Source organism: Mya arenaria, chromosome 7, assembly GCF_026914265.1.
Source record: "Mya arenaria isolate MELC-2E11 chromosome 7, ASM2691426v1".
Taxonomy (NCBI): Eukaryota; Metazoa; Mollusca; class Bivalvia; order Myida; family Myidae; genus Mya; species Mya arenaria.
Genome location: NC_069128.1, coordinates 4830638 through 4855879, shown reverse-complemented (window position 1 = coordinate 4855879; position 25242 = coordinate 4830638). Strand labels below are relative to the sequence as shown.

Genomic DNA, 25242 nt, shown 5'->3' with positions numbered 1-25242 from the left:
TTTTATTAAACATTATTTTATGCAACTTTTTATGTAGATGGAATGCGGAGGTAGTGCAGTGCATAATACCATAATCCTGCCCCACACGTTTTCCATGGTTACCTCCCCTTAAACGATGTGTTTTTCTTAAATGGGTTCATGTCCCAGCCACATCTGTGGGAATAAATAAAAGGATGAAATGAAACTTGGGATGTGGAAAGATGGCAACAGGAGGAAGTGTAAACCCAAGAATCATAATCATATCCTGCATATTTATTTCCCCTTAACTCTAAGTTTTCCATAATGGCTGCTTTTCCATGCCATTTCTTGGAATGTACCTCAAAAAGTGATTCAAGTGAAATATGGTGTATTTATTGCAATGAAAGGAAGTGCAGTTTCCAAAGAATAATAACTCCATCCTGCATATGTAATTAGTTATCTCCCTTAACCCGATATTTTTCTATTTTTTAAAATTGGGTGTTTTTTGTGCAATGGCTTAGAATGTTCTAAAGAGATAAATATGAAACTTGGTATATGGGTAGTTAGCAATAGCGTTACACAATGTTTGAAGATCCATATTCAGGCTATCATGCAATGCTCTATTCTACTGATGTTTTCAAATCTCAATTGCTATTTTTTTTACTTTTTCAATTCATTGCTTAAAAATTAGAGTCATGTGTGTAGGTGCAACTTCCTTGGAGCTCTCTGTGACACATAATATTATCATTAATTTTAAACAATTTTTTAATAAGTAAAGGACCATAACTTTAACTTAGTTTAGATTTGAAATGGAATGTCATACAAATTGCAGGCGCACCATTTCCCATGCTGACCAACATTCCTATCAAGTTTCATGTGACTCGGTGCAATACTTTTGGAAATCCTACATTATTATATCTCTGGGTCTGCCAATAGATAACCAAACACAAATGAACGAATGTTTATTTGACAAAGTAACAAATAAATGAAAACAGAAATCATTAAATGAATGGATAATTGACAATCTAACAAATCATCAATAAATAAAAGAAAGAAAACAACAACAAAAATAGATCGATGACTTTAAAGCTAACAAGAGCAGTCACAGACTGTCATAATACATCATACTGTATGATATGGTAACTAAGTTTCTGTGATAGCTGCCATCCATGTGTGATACAACATCATGGAACATCATTATACCTGTGGGTAATTGGCTTTAATAGTCCAAACAATTTTTGCATTAATTGCTTTTACAGCTTTAAATGGACATCTAAGCTTGGCACCTATCATTCATGCTTCTCTTATATATTTTTAATAACAATGATACTACACTGTTTTTCAAACTGTTTTATTAGAATCAATTCATATTATAAAAATTGTCATATAATTATGTTAATTGTAAAATGTAAATTATTATTGTAATCATCACTAATTTTGCCACTGCAGCTCTTATACAATTGTAAAACCCTATACTGTTATGTTAAAAATACTCAGTAAAAATCTCAGAGTGCTTTTGTTGTACTTTTTGCATCTTGCCTAATCAAAATAAATCGTATTTATCTTAACAGTAACAACTTCCCCTTAGAACAAAGGAAAACAATGAAATTTTTCAAAGGGCAATGACAAAAAGATATGACAGCCAGAGTTATGGTTCATATTCACTGCACTTCTCCTAAATGAGATCTATCAGTATATGAAGTTTAAAGTCAATACTTTAAAGTCTTTTAAGTTAGACTCCAGACAAAAAATAAGTATGAAAATAAATAAAGGAAATAACTAAAAAAAAACTGCAGCAAGAGTTATGATTCCTGTGCACTCGCAATAAGATCATTCTGTATATGAAGTTTGAAGAAACACCTCAAAGTCCTTGTTATGCCATGGACAAGATTGCTCTGACGCACAAACAAACACCTACCATTAATATAATCCACTTTTCCTCTCAGTGAGGGAGGAGGGGACAAATTATTAAAAAATTAAAAGCATGAATGCATAATTGATTGGCTTATTCCTGAAATAACAAGGAAACATTTTGATTAGGTTTCATGAATATTTGACCTTGTTTAATGCCTCTAGTTTGTTCCAAAGATTTGACCTAGTGACCCACTTTTACAAGCAGTCCATATTTCATCAAGGGTACATCCTGACCAAGTTTAAACAAAATCTGACCAATCAAATACCATGACAAGATTTTTCTAAGATTTTCCTAATGACCTAATTTTCGATCATATGTGACCTTTTATATATGTCCAAGAGTTCATCAGGGAAAACATTTTGATTAAGGTTTGACCATGTATAATGCCTTTAGTTTGTTCAAAAGATTTTATAAGATTTGACCTAGTTTTTGACCCCACTTACATGTGGTCGAGATATGATCAAGGGGAACATTCTGACCAATTTTTAACATTTCTAGTCAATGCCTACCAAGTTATGGTTAGGGAGGGACGGATGAACGAACAGAATGACTGACGGACAGACGCCAAAACAAAACCCCCTCTCCTGAAACCTTCCGTTTGGCGGGGAATAATAAAACAAAATGAACAGGAATATAAACTTAATAGAAAATTAACAACATCTAATTATTATAATTTATGGCAGAACAAATGAAAATTAAACTGTAAATTATGTCTCATTCACATAGTGCCTGCATGATAGAAATGCAAACAATCAGCTTCAGCTGGTGCTGACTGACAGTGTGATCATTTATTGTCTTCTCCCCATACAGAGTACTGTTCCTGCCTAGCTGCTGTTCATCAACACAACTGTCTTCCTGTATCCTTCCTTGTGACCAAGCTCTTGGCCAGTGCAGCATTTGGCCTGAATAAGACTTCCTAACCAATCGCAGTATAAAGATTATTGGCAACTGGGTCCGGTCAGGGTTGAACATTTCCTCCACGTTTGAGCGTACCTCTATTGTACATCACAGCTCCTTGATTTTCAACTCTGAAAAACAAACAAATGTATATGTCAAATAGATTATATTTCTCATCTGACAACACTGCCTACTTTGGCTGAAATGGTTACCTCTTTTTGAATGGAGACGGCCATTATTTAAAATTAACCAACTTAAACTAATATCAACACAATCATTAAAAAGCCCCTACAAAGTAAAATTACAAGCCCCTACTAAGTAAAATAGTTGTTAAAAGATTTGACAAAGTGACCACTATTTGACAAAAAATTAACTTACTTATATTTGAACTTGATGAATGTTATTCTTGTCTAGTTTGGCAAAAAATGGATGAGATGCTTAAATAAGTATTTTCTAAGATTGACCTTATTGTTGACCACATATGACTTCATCAGAATTTTAAGTATCAAGAAAGATCAGACCCAGATATCAGGAATTTACCCTTCAATAGTCACATCTCAACCTCAAATATTGATTTCCAGGTATCAAAGGGCATTATCCAAAATTATTTCACTCTTTTTAAAAGCGTATTCTTAAAATAAGTTAATTGGGAGAAAAAAACACTTAAAAAATCACTCAAAAACAAAAAATTGCCCTAAATAGATTCATGCCAAGTTAACCACTTTATCATGTCATACAATAATATTCGCAACAAGTTATTGATAATTGTATGTTCTTACTGGGAGTAAGATTACATGTATATTGGTCCCAGGTTCTAAGCTAAAAAAAACAATTAACATCCTTGAAAGTGAGTTTAATGTTGTAGTTTTAAATTTCAGTTTAAACGAGTTTCAAAACATGCTTGAATTGCAAACTACTTTCACTACCTTTAAACATATTGTTTGAATGATGATATAATAAATTTATGACTTTTTCATTTTTCATTAAGAAGCAAACAGTGATACTGGATTGTGTGTGAGGCTTTGAATTGTTTTATTCTCCAGCCCTACCATGACCTCATCACATTATAGGCTACAAAGTGCTCTCAGGCGCTATTTGCTTCGATATGAATCAACTCAGACGCTGGACGCTGTCATCTGTGTGAGCCCTATGGGAGTTTTGTGTTTAATTAATTCTGCGAAGGACAGTCTAGTTAAATCATTCAATTCTAATTGTCAGAACCCAATATATCTAGTTTTATTTACCTTGCTCAAAGCCAGAACAGGAGCCTTCTTGTTGAGTCTGCGATCAGCTACCAAGTATCTTCCTCTAAGTCTGGTTACTGTTGATAAATGCAAAATGGTCAAGCAATTCTAATACGATTTATTATAGAGTAGACATATTAAATGTAAGAAACTCATCCCATAAAACTTACATCCAGATGTCATTAATTACCACTTAATAATACATATCTTACATATTTTCATATATATTGTTTGATATTTAAATGAAACAATATACACATGTTAAGTTCAAACAGCTTTCACATACACTCTTTATGACATTGTTTACTAATTGAATGCTGCTTATCTTTTTTAAAGATATGTCTTGTTAATTAATGATTTAAATGTTACCCTAGAGCCACTTACCTTTTACATGTCGCTATCGTCTTTACTGCTGAAGAGCGGAACAGAATGGACTGGTATTCCTGGGATTGCCTGTCTGCTTCTTCGGACTAAAGTTTGAAACAAGTCTTTATCAATACATCATGGACGTTAACTAAATGGAATGCAACTAATAAAATCTTGAAATTTATAAGTCATGTAGGACATTGATTTTCCTAAAGAAATTTTTGCACATGTTCTGTTCAATGTTATAAATGACACACAATTGATTTAATTGTCTGTTTTTCAAAGAAAAATAGAAAGGTACTGTCAGTTTTAAAGGCTTCAACAGTGCCGTCTTTGTGCATAAACTTTACCATGGTAATAACAAGAAAAAAAATGTTGATGTATTTAAATGAAACTTGGTGGATATGTTCAGCAAGGCCCATTTTTCTGGCTTTAATGCTTGATGAGTTGTGCCCCTTTGGGGAATGTAAATCAAGAGAGAAATGTTGGTGTTTGTTCCGCGGCTCTCTTGTTTTATGGACATTACAGCAGGTATAACTTAACAGATCTACAGATAACTACCACCTGGGAGGGAAACATCAGATCTTTTATTGAAAGACCCCAAACACAACAAACTTGTATGACCATTTTCATCTTTCATATTTTACTACATGTATGTGTTAAATGTGCTTGGAAAAAATACTATGCTAGTTATACTGTCAGGTTGAGTGCACATAAGCCTGTTTCAGCCCCAAGGAGTTCTTACTTAATTTTCACTTAAGTTTCACTAACAGTGCAATAAATGTCACCCCAACAATCACCAATGACACTATTTTCATAATGTTTCTCAGCCCGATTGTCTTATAGCATTGTGTCTCTTGATTGGTGCTTGCTTGGCCTTAATTCTTATTTTGGATCTTGGTTAAATTTAAGGCTTCTGGGCTTGTCCTGGTAGTTTCCATTGCTTTATGAACAAATGGCTCCATGTACCTGTGACTGTGTCCCCACCTCCTCCTCTTTTGGCTGGGTCCAAGCATCTGTGTCCCGACCTCCTCCTCTTGTGACTGGGTCCTAGCATCTGTGTCCCGACCTTCTCCTCTTGTGACTGGGTCCCAGCATCTGTGTCCCGACCTTCTCCTCTTGTGACTGGGTCCCAGCATCTGTGTCCCGACCTTCACCTCTTAGGACTGGGTCCCAGCATCTGTGTCCCCACCTCCTCCTCTTGTGACAGGGTCCCAGCATCTGTGTCCCGACCTCGTCCTCTTGTGACTGGGTCCCAGCAGCTATGTCCCGACCTCGTCCTCTTGTGACTGGGTCCCAGCAGCTATGTCCCGACCTCCTCCTCTTGTGACTGGGTCCCAGCATCTTTTTCCCGACCTTCTCCTCTTGTGACTGGGTCCCAGCATCTGTGTCCCGCCTTCTTCTCTTGTGACTGGTCCCAGCATCTGTGTCCCGACCTCCTCCTCTTATGACTGGGTCCCAGCAGCAATGTCCCGACCTCGTCCTCTTGTGACTGGGTCCCAGCATCTTTTTCCTGACCTTCTCCTCTTGTGACTTGGTCCCAGCATCTGTGTCCCGACCTCCTCCTCTTGTGACTGGGTCCCAGCATCTGTGCCTCGACCTCCTCCTCTTGTGACTGGGTCCAAGCATCTGTGTCCTGACCTCCTCCTCTTGTGACTGGGTCCCAGCATCTGTGTCCTGACCTCCTCCTGTGGTGACTGGGTCCCAGCATCTGTGTCCCGACCTCCTCTTGTGACTGGGTCCCAGCATCTGTGTCCCGACCTCCTCCCCTTGTGACTGGGTCCCAGCATCTGTGTCCTGACCACCTACTCTTGTGACTGGGTCCCAGCATCTATGTCCCGACCTCCTCCTCTTGTGACTGGGTCCCAGCATCGTGTCCCGACCTCGTCCTCTTGTGACTGGGTCCAGCATCTGTGTCCCGACCTCCTCTTTCGACTGGGTCCCAGCATATGTGTCCCGACCTCCTCTTGTGACTGGGTCCCAGCATCTGTGTCCCCACCTCCTATTGTGACTGGGTCCCAGCATCTGTGTCCCCACCTCCTCTTGTGACTGGGTCCCAGCATCTGTGTCCCGACCTCCTCTTGTGACTGGGTCCCAGCATCTGTGTCCCGACCTCCTCTTGTGACTGGGTCCCAGCATCTGTGTCCCCACCTCCTCCCTTGTGACTGGGTCCCAGCATCTGTGTCCCGACCTTCTCCTCTTGTGACTGGGTCTCAGCATCTGTCCCGACCTTCTCCTCTTGTGACTGGGTCCTAGCATCTGTGTCCCGACCTTCTCCTCTTGTGACTGGGTCCAGCATCTGTGTCCCGACCTTCTCCTCTTGTGACTGGGTCCCAGCATCTGTGTCCCGACCTTCTCCTCTTGTGACTGGGTCTCAGCATCTGTTTCCCGACTCTCTCCTCTTGTGACTGGGTCCAGTATCTGTGTCTTGACCTCCTCTTGTGACTGGGTCCTAGCATCTGTGTCTCGACCTCCTCTTGTTACTGGGTCCCAGCATCTGTGTCCCGATCTCCTCTTGTGACTGGGTCCCAGTTTCTGTGTCCTGACCTCCTCCCCTTGTGACTGGGTCCCAGCATCTGTGTCCCCACCTCCTCCTCTTGTGACTGGGTCTCAGCATCTGTGTCCCGACCTCCTCCTCTTGTGACTGGGTCCCAGCATCTGTGTCCCGACCTCCTCTTGTGACTGGGTCCCAGCATCTGTGTCCCGACCTCCTCTTGTGACTGGGTCCCAGCATCTGTGTCCCGACTTCCTCTTCTTGTGACTGGGTCCCAGCATCTGTGTCCCGACCTCCTCCTCTTGTGACTGGGTCCCAGTATCTGTGTCCCGACCTCCACCTCTTGTGACTGGGTCCCAGCATCTGTGTCCTGACCTTCTCCTCTTGTGACTGAGTCCCAGCATCTGTGTCCCAAGCCATTGCTCACAACCAAGACTGTGAAGCCCTTAAGGTAGATGACTTTGTTAGTAATACATACAGAAATAGGTTACTAGGCAAACCACCACATGTTTATCAACCATAGGACGCATAACCTTAATCTTCATTGCACCATTAAAACATTCAAATACGACTTATATCAATTACATGTGTGTGTGGTGTGTATAAGAAAACTGCTCTATTATAATCGAGAAATTAAACATTAATTACATGATAAAAAATGATTTTTTAATATCATTCATAACATCTTAATTTTTCCCCCATTTACACTTTAGCGCATGTATACGAGTTAATGTTGATTATTTCCTACCTATTGCTGTTCAAGCCACCATTCTATAATCGGTATAGAGGCTTGGATGCTCAGACTTGTTCAGGTGTTGGCAAGGAATGAAATTCCCTTCTTTGCTATATGTTAAATTACTCCTGTTTATCATATATAAAGTCCATATGACACAGTCATAGCCGCATCTCTGGGGTCATCTCTGAATCCATCCATGAAATAGGTCCTGCAAAATATCATATAAACCATGTAAATGTCTTCAAATGTTATATAATGAATGTGTAAACTTAAAATACATACAAGAAGGCAATGTACACATCAAATGCTACATAAATAGGAAGAAAGATTGTTGATTAAGTCCTTTCACACCATTTTAAATGTGTTTTTATAGACCTTTATGATAGAAACCTTTACAGGAATTTAATGCCAAGGAAAAAAACTTTGACTTTTCAATAGAAAATAAGGTATTTCAATATTTAAATAATGAAATACAATGCAAAATAACTTCATACAATTGAATTATTTTTAGTATATAATTATTGTAGATATCAATTATTAGCTTCAAAATGGTGATTAAATAAAATCAAATAAACCTTATAAAACAGTGTTTATTTTCTTATCTGTTCATCCAAAAGCTGTCACAGTTGTGATTCATTTGAGAAACTCTGGGTACTTTTTTGTAAAAATGACGAAAGGAAAGTATTTACATACTCCATCTGCCCTTACCCCTGGGTGAAGAAATTGACAGGTTCACAAGGACTCTTATAACCCATCAGAATTCTGAAAAATCAAAAAGGCTTTCTCTATATTATGGTTCCTCAAGTATCAAGTCTGAAAAGCTGTCACAGCTGTGGTTCCATTTTGGTACTTTTTGTAAAAATGATGTAAGGGAATCTAAACTGCAAGAAGTCTGGCAGGGTTTACAGACCAGGGCGGTATTCATAAAACATCTTAAGTCATTTCCTAACTTGAGTCAATTTCTTAAAGTTAAATAAAAAAACACATTTATTATGTGATATCAAATTAAAGTTTCATTTTGAATTAATTTTATGAAATAAAGTAGTTTTTTTCAATATTTTTTTCATGATAAAATACCATATGACCAATGAGATACTAAAATTACAAAACTTATTTAAGATGTTTTATGAATACTGGCCCTGGAAATAAATACACAAAAGCTCACCATGCTAAGGAGTCTGATATTTTTCCATGCCCTTGAGGTTCAGCTGGAGATGTTGATTCCACATGGTTGGAAAACTTGCCCAGTGCAAGTACGGTATGCTCTTGGCAGTATCTGCAATAGGAGGATGTTCATCTGGGAAACCGCATAGTGAAATTGAGAAAGTTCTTAACCACTAAAAAAAGTGTCCATGTATGTAGTTTGAATGCAAAATGATAGTAAGTGCCAGAATCTGAATTGAAGTATTCTCAAAGAAACAAGGTTTGGTCTGGGATCTAAACTTGTACAAGTTTTGAAAAAAGTAAGCACTTTAGCGAGTGCAAAGGAGCTGTATTAAACATGTTGCTTGCTTATTCAGGATATACCTGCTGGAATTACCTAGGAAAATGTGCTTCTGTGACATACGGTAATATGGATATTCCAGCTCCTGCAAGAAGTCATATGCAGAAACTTGTTGATAACACCTGTAGAAACACTATTAAACTCAATGACATGGCAGCCTAGTGCCAACTTGTCATTGAGCACAACAGAAAATCTAATTCACTGCAGACTTTAAGTGGATGGCCACTATAATTCCAATCGCATGGTTGCTTCATACAAATCTTGACAAGCTGCTTCTCAGGTCTATAGTGTGGCTATTGAAAATCATACAAGTCACAAGTATGTGGTGGCAATTGAACTCCAAAACAAGCTGTGCTGAGTGGTGCTTACCTGTGCAACACAAATTACGATGTTGAATGTCAAGGTGGCTATGCCCGCTGTACAGCAAAGGATGATATACTGGTTCAAACACTGACAACTGAAAGTGATGCAAAAACTGTTAAAAAGCTGACCCTCAGTAATTCCTGGATCTAAGCAAATTAAAAAGACAGAGGCGCTAATTGGATCCCATAAATGTTTCCAAAATTGCGCATCCAAACTGTCTAAACAAAAAGCTGCTTTGGCACTTGCTTAGGACATATAAGCTGTTTTATAATTACTAAAAGATTGCTAGAGATTGGTACCAGCAACATATGGGCCTGATTTACCGCTAACCTGAAGTTTGTAGAGCTTCAATCGAGTGCTACTCTGAAAACTACAGTCACTGTCTGACAAGTCTCTCGTCCGTGATGAGAAAGGTGGCTTCAGTGACTGGTGGTACCATTCTGCATTTCTGCCCACACACGATATCAAGTACCTGAAAATGACAGAGAACAACCATGCACTCAAACTATACTGGAAATGCAACTCAGTGGACAGGCAGTTATGAGCATATCAGATGACACTTCCACACAAAAGTGTGAGACGTTCAATACAGGAGTACTGTCAACAATGCTGAAACATGCATTTTTGGTGATTCTTTGGCGACAGACACTGATGACTGAACAACTAACTAGAAATGTGTTTAGAAAAAAGTAACAATTATAACTGGGCAGCCTTTATCACCCAGAGCATGTAGTTACCTCATAAGGTCTTAACATCACGAAAAGTAAACTAGTTTAAGCCCTCAGTAGCCTCGTGTTCTAGAAAACCCGTGCTTGACTGACTGTTCATCTGCATCTGATAAATCTTGCAGTTCGGAAGCCGGTGCTGTCTTTACTCATACATCCCAAACAGCAGCTGCAATAACAATTTTTTTGCTTGAGGTGTTTACGGTTTTTGATTCAAAATAAAGATGATTCACGTTAAGACAAAGGTTATATTGCATAAATGTGAAGCCTGTTGAATGGGAGGGGGGTTGACCTCAAGATCCGCTAAATGGGAGACATGATGTGCAATGTGTCTACTATAACATGCGAATTAAGGGTCCCCGAAAATCTCTGTATCAAAACTGACCATATCCATGTTTGTTGATACAGCCATCCGGAGTCTAAACAATACATTCTACTATATATTCTACCAACCCTTCTCTTCAAATTCATAATCTCACATTTTGACTTACCCTATAAAAACCTATGGTATATCAAAGCCAAAGAAATGCACAATGGAGCAAAGACGAAGGCTTGTCTGCTTTGTTAGTTAAATAAGGCAAAACAATTATTAAAGACGTAATTATCGGCCTTGCTTAACATGTGTGCATTGTCCCTGGCAACATGTGTACCAAGTTCCGTCTAAATATCTTGAACAGTTTTAGTAATGGTCCAGAATCGACAACAAAACCAAGGCTATGACAACTAAAATTTGCATCCCTACCTTTGTAGCAACAAGACCTCGAACAATGTTGGCTATATTGTTACTTCTGGCCCCTGCAGCCCATTTCAGTCCTGGCCTCTCATCCCTGGGAAGATATGAGTCCATGTTGTTACTTCTTCATCTAGGGACAGTTACTAGAAATCATGCAGTTTTCCCCTGATGTTGATATTATCTTGTGAAGTTTTATCCTCCTGCAAGGTTTCATACATTACTTTTTTCTCCAACTAGAAAGCTAACTTTTACAAGCACAAACACATTAAAACTACACTTTCTCCATTAGCACGATTAGTATTCCCTGTAAGTCCGGAGTTTACATAAACACTACATTACAATACCTACCTGATAATCATTGCTATCTCTGTTTTTGTCCGAGATTTGACAAGATTCATACGCCCCTTGACTATGACATGCTCTTAAAACTCATATATCAAAGCTTTACAACAAAGTACCCTACCTCTGTCATCATCACTATCCCTGCTCCACAAACCCGTCTTGTACAGTTCCCAAAGGTCAGGGCAGAATCCTTTCAATCAACTTTGGCCTGCTTAGCTTTCAGCATACCATCTCTGACATACTCTCCTACCGGGTCTGAAGACAAATATTTGAATGCTCACAGTCAAAGTCATTGAAAGCAATGACCTAATAACATACAAGTATGGTCCAGGCTGCTTTCAATACAACCTAGCTCTGAAATTATCTGCTCTAAATCCATGGTGAAAATATCAAAATAATGTATCACAACTAAATGTGTATGAAAAAGATAAAACCATGCGTTTACCACATGAATCACCACTTATTCTTGCTCACGAATCAGGAGTTAGAAATGAAGATGAAACAATACATATCCATGAATCAACAAGACAAAGCTTCAAGTATTACTGTACTATTAGCCAGGCAGTGTTTTTCATACAGTTCTTGAAGTTCTACACCTCTCTCAAGGTAAAAAAATCATCCTCTGTTATGAAATGTTTTCAGGTTTGTGGTCACCTACTCCATGGCCTTGTCTGCCAAGTCAGCTGTCACTCAGAGTGCTCCACACCTGCCTCCACTCACTTAAGTCTTATCTACTGGAAGGTGGAAGTGCTCAACAAGGTCTTGAAAGGAAATATAATTCACACCATGACTGTAAAAACTATTCCATTTGCATTATCATATAAAAAAACAAGGCTGTTTTGTCAAGGCATCTTGTGACTGCTTTCTTTCTAAGCATTCACAATTCTTTCTATTCTGTTTTACTCATTACCTTAATGTCATCTTCCCCACAGCAGGTTGGCTCCTCCCCAAAGAATTTCCGGGTGTTAAAGACCTCAAACTTCTGGAGGAGTGGCAGGTCTGGGAATCGATCCTCTAGGTTCACCACAATGTTCGGGAAGGGGATGTAGATCTGCAAATGACAACAGTTTTAACACCTGAACATAATTAAATGATCTTGAACTCTTAATCATTTTTTTTTTGAATTACAACAAGATGCAGTATATATCAACTTCTATTACATTTAATTTTTTAATAAGAACATCAGTAACAGTAAAAATAATATGTTCACAGAGGTGTACATGGAAATAACTGTTCATGTGTACCTTGTTCCAGAAATAGTCAATATCTATCTCTGAAGTAAAGCCTTGATGGTTCAAGGAGGTCACGCTGTCTTCAGACACTTGGTAGGCCTTGCCCGGGTGTACCCCCTTCTACAGAGGCTTTACAGTTGTGTACACCTCATCTCTGAAAATAACCACAAGGCAAACCGAGTGATTAATTATCAATTACATTCAATTAGCCTTAAATAGATCTTTTGAATGTGCCTTTAAACAAAGAGTTATGACTAAGTCATCAGAGGGTGTAGTTGAAATAATTCTATAAATGTTACTGGTAATAAATAAATTTACTAGGTCTGACTCGAGATGACATACCGGCACAGCAACAGACAGTTCTGCTAGGTGAGGCAAAACATCAGCCAGTCATGTGAAGGGACTTCACATCATGGATGGCAGGCACTTCATCAACATAGTTGTTGTCTTCTCCTGCCACATCAATCTTACATCCTCCACCTCTAACAATTGCAGTATAGGTTCCTTCAGCACATTCTGAAATAACAAACATAATTTTGGGGTGCTAAATATGGGAAATAAAATATTTCAAATAGCAGTTACCCGGTACTTAGTTTTTTGTCAGCAGAAATATTTTAGGGATGACTTGCAAGCTTTAAACCTGCAAATTCACTAAGGGAATTAGCTATCAATTTACCTGTATTTCCCTCAAGCCACTTGTCCTGACAGGGCTCTTGTCATAAAAATCCTTAACTTGAGGAAGGTATGGTACAATCTTGACTGCCTAGACTGTAGCAAGGGGCAACCTATGTGAAAGGTAGTGGTTGTTGACAAGATGGGGTACTCTCTGCCGCAATTGCATTGCCACCCCATTTTTTTCAACCCACCAATGCAGCAGCCCCATTGTTGCCAAAGGCACACATCTGGTCCAGTCACAGGTTGACAGAGGTAGGTGATGGCAGCTATGATGGTGTCAGCTTTCTAGTCTACAAAAGGCAACATGGACAAGAACTCCGATCAGCCAGCCTCATCCTTCAGATACCCGAGTGTTAAATACAGAAAATGTAATACTGCATAATTAAGAAAACAACCATAGTATTTTCAAATGGTATTCATATACAAATATGATTGACAACATTTAGTAACTATGTACCTGATGTAGACAATCATCTCAATAATGACGGAGACATATGTTGTCTCATTCACCATAATGACAATATACCATGGGGATTTCCTGATATCTGCCTGTCCACTGAGTTGCATTTCCAGTAGTGTGTCCCTCAGCAATCGCCCAATAATTAGCACTGCTTCCTGGATGAGCCTCTGCGATTCCCGTTGTCATTGGTGCCTTTGTGAAGGTTGGCTAGGATGTTGACTCCCTGGAGCTGGCCTGAAAAACATTCCATCACATTGTTGTTGCAAACAAGATTTCATTGTCTAAGCTAATTACATGTACATGGTACGTGCTAATTCTTTGTGTAAAGAATAACAACTAATATTAATGTATTTATGACAGTTGTAATATATGTTCATTGTAAGTGAAAAAAATTAATTACTTCAATTATTCATGCCAAGAAATACCAGCCAATTTTTCCATTTTACACGAGAGTCAACTTCAGCTACACATTAACCCCTAATTGACCGAGAATCTAAGGTCGAATTCTTGTGTTATCATGTCTTGGGAATTGCTGCTGTTTGGGTCAAGATTTGGAAAAATTATGTATTAAATTTTGCTAAGAAAAACATGAAGAAATATTAAGTGTTATACATAATTATTGACAAGTTAAACTTAATGTAAACTTATACATAAAATATGTTGTTGTTTTTTACTGAGTAACATTAAACTGTTTTAAACATGTGGCAGCTTTTAATTAAAATAGTACGCTTATTACAACCGTTTTATTTGGAATGTAAATGTAACCTAAATCTGATCGAATGTCAAATCTACTTCAATTGTGTTTACATCATCAAGAACACATTCTGGGGCTGCCATTGTGAATTCATTTTCGTATTACTGTGAGATGCATCTTGCATTGTCTTCATACCTTGATCGGTGTAGGAACATATTTGGGCCGACATAAAATCATTATCCTTAAGTGACTCATTTCCTGAATAATATTGTGCCCCCCCACCTCTATAAATAATAAAATGACTCTCCACGATTGTGTCTGTAAAAAAGTGTATAACCCCAAACAGAACTGACTATGTAATATTGAAGTTTAAATAAATATATTAATTTAACATGTTTGGTCATTTAATGTGTGCGCTTCAAGTCTTAGTAATACAGCTGGTAATGCTGCAGTTTTTGCTGTTCATACTACCACTACTGTCATCACCACCGCCACAACACCACTGCCGCCACCAGCACTGCAACCACCAATATGCTTCCCCTGAAACCACTGACACAGCTGTTTATACTGTTGTTGCTGCCACTTCTACAGCTTCAGCTATGACTCCAACTACTAACTATCCAATTTACTACTTGTACTGCTGTTAATCTCGCGATAATCAACTATGAAGTTGTGGATGAAGGGACTACGTTTGTGTGTCAATGTGAAGGCCCTTCATTTATTTACTTATAATGATGAAGGCACGTAGTAAAAACAAGATTTTTTCCGAAGATTTTCGACATCCACTGAAAAAAGACTCCCCTGTATCATTTTATGTCGTGCACATGGATCAAATATAAGTTTAAACATAATAATATATACATGTATTTTATAACGATTGTGAACAAAAACAATAATCGGATGGTGGAAATCGGAGAACGCGGTGATAAAACAAATGTCCCACCCTATACCAAACTCACATGCGCCCACGACGGGAATCAAACGTGGGGTCATCTTGGTGAGAAGTGAGCGCGCTTAACAGTGTGCTGACCGGACAACCAACCAAGTAGTCTATAAAGTGTGACCCATGGGCCATTTTTTCTAAAGAATAATGACTGGGTCGTAATTCTATTAGGGTTTACATCCTTACACCGGCCAAATCCTAATAGCCTCTTATACAACAATACAGTAATGAATTTGATAAATTAATCGACACAATTTAACTAAAGGCGCTATTTCAATACATTTAGATGTTGTGGCGTTAAGAAATATAGAAAGATTTATCTGTACTTGATGTTTTCAATCTTTAAACATAACTTAAATGCCTAGTTTAGAGAGTTAAACTCCGTTGTCAATGAGATTTTTAAACTACATCAAATATTTAATACTAAGTTAATTATAGTTCAAAAAATCATGTCTATATTCAGTACCAAACCATTATTGAAATGTTTGTGTTATGCTTGACAAGTATGAAATATAAAAATTGAGATGAAGCGTAAAACCTGAGAATCATGCTCTATTCCAAAGACATTTCTCTCTTGCAATTCATACTGGGCTTAATGCACCAGTCAATTGTAACCACGGCCCCCCCAGGTCCGGGGAATAGGTGGGACTTTGACTTTCCAGCCAATCCCGGGTAAAATCTCCGTTCTGCAGGGACGAACTGATGGTTAAACCCCGGCCGAATGCCCCCGCACCCCAGAGACTATATATAAGGCCCAATCTGGGCTTAATTTGGCGCAATGACAAAACCACCGCGGTCACCTGGCCCTACGAAACCACCTGGAAAGTCAAAACACAGCCCTTTCCCCCGGCTATCCCCGGTATACCCCCGGACCGGGGGAGGGCGTGGTTACAAGTGACTGGGCCATTAAATTTCGATGATTTAGCCATTAGCAGATAACTGATAAAAGTTGCCTGGAAAATCACAAAACCATTCACTGGAACATTAAATATGCCAGGTATATGCAGCCCCTGAAAACAAGGGTTTCCTTCTCAATCGAAAATTGGATAGGATTTCTTGGCATGAATTACGCACATAAATGAGCAGCCAATCAAAATTAAGTTTGAACGCAATGACCCATTATTATAAAATTGCAGCAAACATAGAAAGTATGAAAGTACATTTCGCCGTAAATAATTATGTACATTGTATTTTAAAGTTGAAATCATGCGATGATGAGGAACCTCTACCTTTATGACAGGAAATGAATACCTTATAACTAGGGGAGGCAATTGTGGGGCGGTTACATTACACTAATTATACTGGGTCTGGTCATACTTACCCAACGCTAAAATTAGATACTGCATATTTTGCTTTCTTTGAAATACAGATGAGTATGGTCGAATATCAGAATGTTCAAATGAAGTTTCAATTAAATATTTACCTTCCATGAACGCCTTATTTATTTCAAAGTGCAACTTCGTTCGGATATTTTAGACAAATGCCATATAGACAGCAAAAAAAAACAAAAAACAAAACACGAAAACATTTTATTTTTTTTTAAAATGTAAGCGTGATTCGAGTGTAGCGTATATTTTTTTTATAGAAACGAGAATACAGTTTTTTTCTTTGGAAAGTGGCAAATACATATTGCAGTTCTCTCCGATATTGAAGCCCCTTATAGTCAAAGTGTCACAATCTGACCGCAATACAAGAACATAACGCGTCCTGACGGCTAGCACGTTTTTTTTTCCTTTAATGGACTTGTTGTGCTGCCGGTATGCTACGTCGTGACCCCGCTGCACCCTCATTTCCTTGTCACGTTATGACACGCGGTGTCACTATGTTATACGTTAAAACACGTTGTATAACGTTGTACGAGGTTGTGTTATGTTCCAGTCACATTCAGAGACTCATGATAGCACGTTATCTGACATTGCGTTATGCTCTATGTGCATGTATTCGTAGTTGACTCTGCTATGAGTGAAAACAAAGTAGAAGCACTTCAGTTTAATTTAAAAACCAAACACACATATTTGCACTGTACATCCACTAAAAGCCTTACGAATCATAGAAGAATTAAGGCGTAATAAAAGATCCTGTCTGAGGTAGGACAATTCGTTATTGTAATTGTACACAAGGCCTGAGGTAGGACAATTCGTTATTGTGATTGTACACCAGACCTGAGGTAGGACAATTCGTTATTGTGATTGTACACCAGACCTGGGGTAGAACAATACGTTATTGTGATTGTACACAAGGCCTGAGGTAGGACAATTCGTTATTGTGATTGTACACCAGACCTGAGGTAGGACAATACGTTATTGTGATTGTACACCAGACCTGAGGTAGGACAATACGTTATTGTGATTGTACACCAGACCTGGGATAGAACAATACGTTATTGTGATTGTACACAAGGCATGAGGTAGAACAATACGTTATTGTGATTGTACACAAGGCATGAGGTAGAACAATACGTTATTGTGATTGTACACAAGACATGAGGTAGGACAATACGTTATTGTGATTGTACACCAGACCTGAGGTAGGACAATACGTTATTGTGATTGTACACCAGACCTGAGGTAGGACAATTCGTTATTGTGATCGTACACCAGACCTGAGGTAGGACAATTCGTTATTGTGATCGTACACCAGACCTGAGGTAGGACAATTCGTTATTGTGATTGTACACCAGACCTGGGGTAGAACAATACGTTATTGTGATTGTACACAAGGCCTGAGGTAGAACAATTCGTTATTGTGATTGTACACCAGACCTGAGGTAGGACAATACGTTATTGTGATTGTACACCAGACCTGAGGTAGGACAATACGTTATTGTGAGTGTACACCAGACCTGGGATAGAACAATACGTTATTGTGATTGTACACAAGGCATGAGGTAGAACAATACGTTATTGTGATTGTACACAAGGCATGAGGTAGAACAATACGTTATTGTGATTGTACACAAGACATGAGGTAGAACAATACGTTATTGTGATTGTACACAAGACATGAGGTAGAACATTACGTTATTGTGATTGTACACAAGACATGAGGTAGGACAATTCGTTATTGTGATTGTACACAAGGCATGAGGTAGGACAATACGTTATTGTGATTGTACACAAGGCATGAGGTAGAACAATACGTTATTGTGATTGTACACCAGACCTGAGGTAGAACAATACGTTATTGTGATTGTACACCAGACCTGAGGTAGAACAATTCGTTATTGTGATTGTACACCAGACCTGAGGTAGAGCAATTCGTTATTGTGATTGTACACAAGACATGAGGTAGAACAATACGTTATTGTGATTGTACACAAGACATGAGGTAGAACAATACGTTATTGTGATTGTACACAAGACATGAGGTAGGACAATACGTTATTGTGATTGTACACCAGACCTGAGGTAGGACAATACGTTATTGTGATTGTACACCAGACCTGAGGTAGGACAATTCGTTATTGTGATCGTACACCAGGCCTGAGGTAGGACAATTCGTTATTGTGATCGTACACAAGGCCTGAGGTAGGACAATTCGTTATTGTGATTGTACACCAGACCTGAGGTAGGACAATACGTTATTGTGATTGTACACCAGACCTGAGGTAGGACAATACGTTATTGTGATTGTACACCAGACCTGGGATAGAACAATACGTTATTGTGATTGTACACAAGGCATGAGGTAGAACAATACGTTATTGTGATTGTACACAAGGCATGAGGTAGAACAATACGTTATTGTGATTGTACACAAGACATGAGGTAGGACAATACGTTATTGTGATTGTACACAAGACATGAGGTAGGACAATTCGTTATTGTGATTGTACACAAGGCATGAGGTAGGACAATACGTTATTGTGATTGTACACCAGACCTGAGTTAGAACAATACGTTATTGTGATTGTACACCAGACCTGAGTTAGAACAATTCGTTATTGTGATTGTACACCAGACCTGAGTTAGAACAATTCGTTATTGTGATTGTACACCAGACCTGAGGTAGAACAATTCGTTATTGTGATTGTACACAAGACCTGAGGTAGAACAATTCGTTATTGTGATTGTACACAAGACCTGAGGTAGAACAATTCGTTATTGTGATTGTACACAAGGCATGAGGTAGAACAATTCGTTATTGTGATTGTACACAAGACATGAGGTAGAATAATACGTTATTGTGATTGTACACAAGACATGAGGTAGAACAATACGTTATTGTGATTGTACACCAGACATGAGGTAGGACAATACGTTATTGTGATTGTACACCAGACATGAGGTAGGACAATACGTTATTGTGATTGTACACCAGACCTGAGGTAGGACAATACGTTATTGTGATTGTACACCAGACCTGAGGTAGGACAATACGTTATTGTGATTGTACACCAGACCTGAGGTAGGACAATACGTTATTGTGATTGTACACCAGACCTGAGGTAGGACAATACGTTATTGTGATTGTACACCAGACCTGAGGTAGAACAATACGTTATTGTGATTGTACACCAGACCTGAGGTAGAACAATACGTTATTGTGATTGTACACCAGACATGAGGTAGAACAATACGTTATTGTGATTTTACACAAGACATGAGGTAGAACAATACGTTATTGTGATTGTACACAAGACATGAGGTAGGACAATACGTTATTGTGATTGTGCACCAGACATGAGGTAGGACAATTCGTTATTGTGATTGTACACAAGACATGAGGTAGGACAATACGTTATTGTGATTGTACACAAGACATGAGGTAGGACAATACGTTATTGTGATTGTACACAAGACATGAGGTAGGACAATACGTTATTGTGATTGTACACAAGACATGAGGTAGGACAATACGTTATTGTGATTGTACACAAGACATGAGGTAGGACAATACGTTATTGTGATTGTACACAAGACATGAGGTAGGACAATACGTTATTGTGATTGTACACAAGACATGAGGTAGGACAATACGTTATTGTGATCGTACACCAGACCTGAGGTAGGACAATTCGTTATTGTGATCGTACACCAGACCTGAGGTAGAACATTTCGTTATTGTGATCGTACACCAGACCTGAGGTAGAACATTTCGTTATTGTGATCGTACACCAGACCTGAGGTAGAACAATACGTTATTGTGATCGTACACCAGACCTGAGGTAGAACAATACGTTATTGTGATCGTACACCAGACCTGAGGTAGAACAATACGTTATTGTGATCGTACACCAGACCTGAGGTAGAACAATACGTTATTGTGATCGTACACCAGACCTGAGGTAGAACAATACGTTATTGTGATCGTACACAAGACATGAGGTAGAACAATACGTTATTGTGATTGTACACCAGACATGAGGTAGAACAATACGTTATTGTGATTGTACACAAGACCTGGGGTAGAACAATACGTTATTGTGATTGTACACCAGACCTGGGGTAGAACAATACGTTATTGTGATTGTACACCAGACCTGGGGTAGAACAATACGTTATTGTGATTGTACACACGACATGAGGTAGAACAATACGTTATTGTGATTGTACACAAGACATGAGGTAGAACAATACGTTATTGTGATTGTACACCAGACCTGAGGTAGAACAATACGTTATTGTGATTGTACACCAGACCTGAGGTAGAACAATACGTTATTGTGATTGTACACCAGACCTGAGGTAGAACAATACGTTATTGTGATTGTACACCAGACCTGAGGTAGAACAATACGTTATTGTGATTGTACACCAGACATGAGGTAGAACAATACGTTATTGTGATTGTACACCAGACATGAGGTAGAACAATACGTTATTGTGATTGTACACCAGACCTGAGGTAGAACAATACGTTATTGTGATTGTACACCAGACCTGAGGTAGAACAATACGTTATTGTGATTGTACACCAGACCTGAGGTAGAACAATACGTTATTGTGATTGTACACAAGACATGAGGTAGAACAATACGTTATTGTGATTGTACACAAGACATGAGGTAGAACAATACGTTATTGTGATTGTACACAAGACATGAGGTAGAACAATACGTTATTGTGATTGTACACAAGACATGAGGTAGGACAATACGTTATTGTGATTGTACACAAGACATGAGGTAGGACAATTCGTTATTGTGATTGTACACAAGACATGAGGTAGGACAATTCGTTATTGTGATTGTACACAAGACATGAGGTAGGACAATTCGTTATTGTGATTGTACACAAGACATGAGGTAGGACAATTCGTTATTGTGATTGTACACCAGGCATGAGGTAGGACAATACGTTATTGTGATTGTACACCAGACATGAGGTAGGACAATTCGTTATTGTGATTGTACACCAGACCTGAGGTAGAAAAATACGTTATTGTGATTGTACACCAGACCTGAGGTAGGACAATACGTTATTGTGATTGTACACAAGGCATGAGGTACGACAATACGTTAATGTGATTGTACACAAGGCATGAGGTAGGACAATACGTTATTGTGATTTTACACAAGACATGAGGTAGGACAATTCGTTATTGTGATTGTACACAAGACATGAGGTAGGACAATTCGTTATTGTGATTGTACACCAGACCTGAGGTAGAACAATACGTTATTGTGATTGTACACCAGACCTGAGGTAGAACAATACGTTATTGTGATTGTACACCAGACCTGAGGTAGAACAATACGTTATTGTGATTGTACACCAGACCTGAGGTAGAACAATACGTTATTGTGATTGTACACAAGACCTGAGGTAGAACAATACGTTATTGTGATTGTACACAAGACCTGAGGTAGGACAATTCGTTATTGTGATTGTACACAAGACATGAGGTAGGACAATTCGTTATTGTGATTGTACACCAGACCTGAGGTAGAACAATACGTTATTGTGATTGTACACAAGACATGAGGTAGAACAATACGTTATTGTGATTGTGCACAAGACATGAGGTAAAACAATTCGTTATTGTGATTGTACACCAGACCTGAGGTAGGACAATTCGTTATTGTGATTGTACACAAGACATGAGGTAGGACAATTCGTTATTGTGATTGTACACCAGACCTGAGGTAGAACAATACGTTATTGTGATTGTACACAAGACATGAGGTAGAACAATACGTTATTGTGATTGTGCACAAGACATGAGGTAAAACAATTCGTTATTGTGATTGTACACCAGACCTGAGGTAGGACAATTCGTTATTGTGATTGTACACAAGACCTGAGGTAGGACAATTCGTTATTGTGATTGTACACAAGACCTGAGGTAGGACAATTCGTTATTGTGATTGTACACAAGACATGAGGTAGAACAATTCGTTATTGTGATTGTACACAGGACCTGAGGTAGAACAATTCGTTATTCAACTTATTGTGATTGTACACAAGACATGAGGTAGAACAATACGTTATTGTGATTGTACACAAGACCTGAGGTAGAACAATACGTTATTGTGATTGTACACCAGACATGAGGTAGAACAATACGTTATTGTGATTGTACACAAGACCTGAGGTAGGACAATTCGTTATTGTGATTGTACACAAGACCTGAGGTAGGACAATTCGTTATTGTGATTGTACACAAGACATGAGGTAGAACAATTCGTTATTGTGATTGTACACAGGACCTGAGGTAGAACAATTCGTTATTCAACTTATTGTGATTGTACACAAGACATGAGGTAGAACAATACGTTATTGTGATTGTACACAAGACCTGAGGTAGAACAATACGTTATTGTGATTGTACACCAGACATGAGGTAGAACAATACGTTATTGTGATTGTACACCAGACATGAGGTAGAACAATTCGTTATTGTGATTGTACACCAGACATGAGGTAGAACAATACGTTATTGTGATTGTACACAAGACCTGAGGTAGAACAATACGTTATTGTGATTGTACACCAGACCTGAGGTAGAACAATACGTTATTGTGATTGTACACAAGACATGAGGTAGAACAATTCGTTATTGTGATTGTACACAGGACCTGAGGTAGAACAATTCGTTATTCAACTTATTGTGATTGTACACAAGACCTGAGGTAGAACAATTCGTTATTGTGATTGTACACAAGACCTGAGGTAGAACAATACGTTATTGTGATTGTACACAAGACATGAGGTAGGACAATACGTTATTGTGATTGTACACAAGACATGAGGTAGAACAATTCGTTATTGTGATTGTACACCAGACCTGAGGTAGAACAATACGTTATTGTGATTGTACACCAGACATGAGGTAGAACAATACGTTATTGTGATAGTACATAAGACATGAGGTAGAACAATTCGTTATTGTGATTGTACACCAGACCTGAGGTAGGACAATACGTTATTGTGATTGTACACAAGACCTGAGGTAGGACAATTCGTTATTGTGATTGTACACAAGACATGAGGTAGGACAATTCGTTATTGTGATTGTACACAAGACATGAGGTAGAACAATTCGTTATTGTGATTGTACACAGGACCTGAGGTAGAACAATTCGTTATTCAACTTATTGTGATTGTACACAAGACCTGAGGTAGAACAATTCGTTATTCAACTTATTGTGATTGTACACCAGACATGAGGTAGAACAATTCGTTATTGTGATTGTACACAAGACATGAGGTGGGACAATTCGTTATTGTGATTGTACACCAGACATGAGGTAGAACAATTCGTTATTGTGATTGTACACCAGACCTGAGGTAGGACAATACGTTATTGTGATTGTACACAAGACATGAGGTAGAACAATACGTTATTGTGATTGTACACAAGACCTGAGGTAGAACAATACGTTATTGTGATTGTACACAAGACCTGAGGTAGAACAATTCGTTATTGTGATTGTACACCAGACATGAGGTAGAACAATTCGTTATTGTGATTGTACACCAGACATGAGGTAGAACAATTCGTTATTGTGATTGTACACCAGACATGAGGTAGAACAATTCGTTATTGTGATTGTACACAAGACATGAGGTAGAACAATACGTTATTGTGATTGTACACAAGACATGAGGTAGAACAATACGTTATTGTGATTGTACACCAGACATGAGGTAGAACAATTCGTTATTGTGATTGTACACCAGACCTGAGGTAGAACAATACGTTATTGTGATTGTACACCAGACATGAGGTAGAACAATTCGTTATTGTGATTGTACACCAGACATGAGGTAGAACAATACGTTATTGTGATTGTACACCAGACATGAGGTAGAACAATTCGTTATTGTGATTGTACACCTGACCTGAGGTAGGACAATTCGTTATTGTGATTGTACACAAGACCTGAGGTAGGACAATTCGTTATTGTGATTGTACACAAGACATGAGGTAGAACAATTCGTTATTGTGATTGTACACAGGACCTGAGGTAGAACAATTCGTTATTCAACTTATTGTGATTGTACACAAGACATGAGGTAGAACAATACGTTATTGTGATTGTACACAAGACCTGAGGTAGAACAATACGTTATTGTGATTGTACACCAGACATGAGGTAGAACAATACGTTATTGTGATTGTACACCAGACATGAGGTAGAACAATTCGTTATTGTGATTGTACACCAGACATGAGGTAGAACAATACGTTATTGTGATTGTACACAAGACCTGAGGTAGAACAATACGTTATTGTGATTGTACACCAGACCTGAGGTAGAACAATACGTTATTGTGATTGTACACAAGACATGAGGTAGAACAATTCGTTATTGTGATTGTACACAGGACCTGAGGTAGAACAATTCGTTATTCAACTTATTGTGATTGTACACAAGACCTGAGGTAGAACAATTCGTTATTGTGATTGTACACAAGACCTGAGGTAGAACAATACGTTATTGTGATTGTACACAAGACATGAGGTAGAACAATACGTTATTGTGATTGTACACAAGACATGAGGTAGAACAATT

General features: G+C 38.5%; 1 protein-coding gene and 3 long non-coding RNA genes across 5 annotated transcripts; all 4 read right to left on the bottom strand.

Annotated features, from left to right (window-relative positions):
* Positions 1 to 2680: 2680 nt before the first annotated feature.
* LOC128241809 (uncharacterized) lies at positions 2681 to 5733 on the bottom strand. 2 transcript variants are annotated; one of them, XR_008262480.1, is made up of 4 exons: positions 5350 to 5733; positions 4399 to 4484; positions 4015 to 4091; positions 2681 to 2901 (listed from the first exon to the last, which is right to left on the bottom strand). It is a non-coding gene; the product is annotated as an uncharacterized LOC128241809 (long non-coding RNA). The 2 variants fall into 2 exon arrangements; XR_008262481.1 differs by lacking the exon at positions 5350 to 5733 and having other exon boundaries at positions 4399 to 5331.
* Positions 5734 to 6808: 1075 nt separating this feature from the next.
* Positions 6809 to 8889, bottom strand: LOC128241808 (uncharacterized). Its single transcript, XM_052958893.1, has 4 exons — positions 8776 to 8889; positions 8319 to 8372; positions 7623 to 7818; positions 6809 to 7319 (listed from the first exon to the last, which is right to left on the bottom strand). Exon 4 carries the CDS (start codon positions 7292 to 7294, stop codon positions 6833 to 6835), a length of 462 nt encoding a protein of 153 aa, XP_052814853.1. The 5' UTR covers positions 7295 to 7319; positions 7623 to 7818; positions 8319 to 8372; positions 8776 to 8889; the 3' UTR covers positions 6809 to 6832.
* A 591-nt stretch (positions 8890 to 9480) lies between these two features.
* On the bottom strand, positions 9481 to 11103 carry LOC128239952 (uncharacterized). Its single transcript, XR_008261973.1, has 4 exons — positions 10945 to 11103; positions 10215 to 10371; positions 9808 to 9949; positions 9481 to 9571 (listed from the first exon to the last, which is right to left on the bottom strand). It is a non-coding gene; the product is annotated as an uncharacterized LOC128239952 (long non-coding RNA).
* A 295-nt stretch (positions 11104 to 11398) lies between these two features.
* On the bottom strand, positions 11399 to 12994 carry LOC128239953 (uncharacterized). Its single transcript, XR_008261974.1, has 4 exons — positions 12852 to 12994; positions 12522 to 12663; positions 12188 to 12328; positions 11399 to 11532 (listed from the first exon to the last, which is right to left on the bottom strand). It is a non-coding gene; the product is annotated as an uncharacterized LOC128239953 (long non-coding RNA).
* Between the last annotated feature and the right edge of the window lie 12248 nt (positions 12995 to 25242).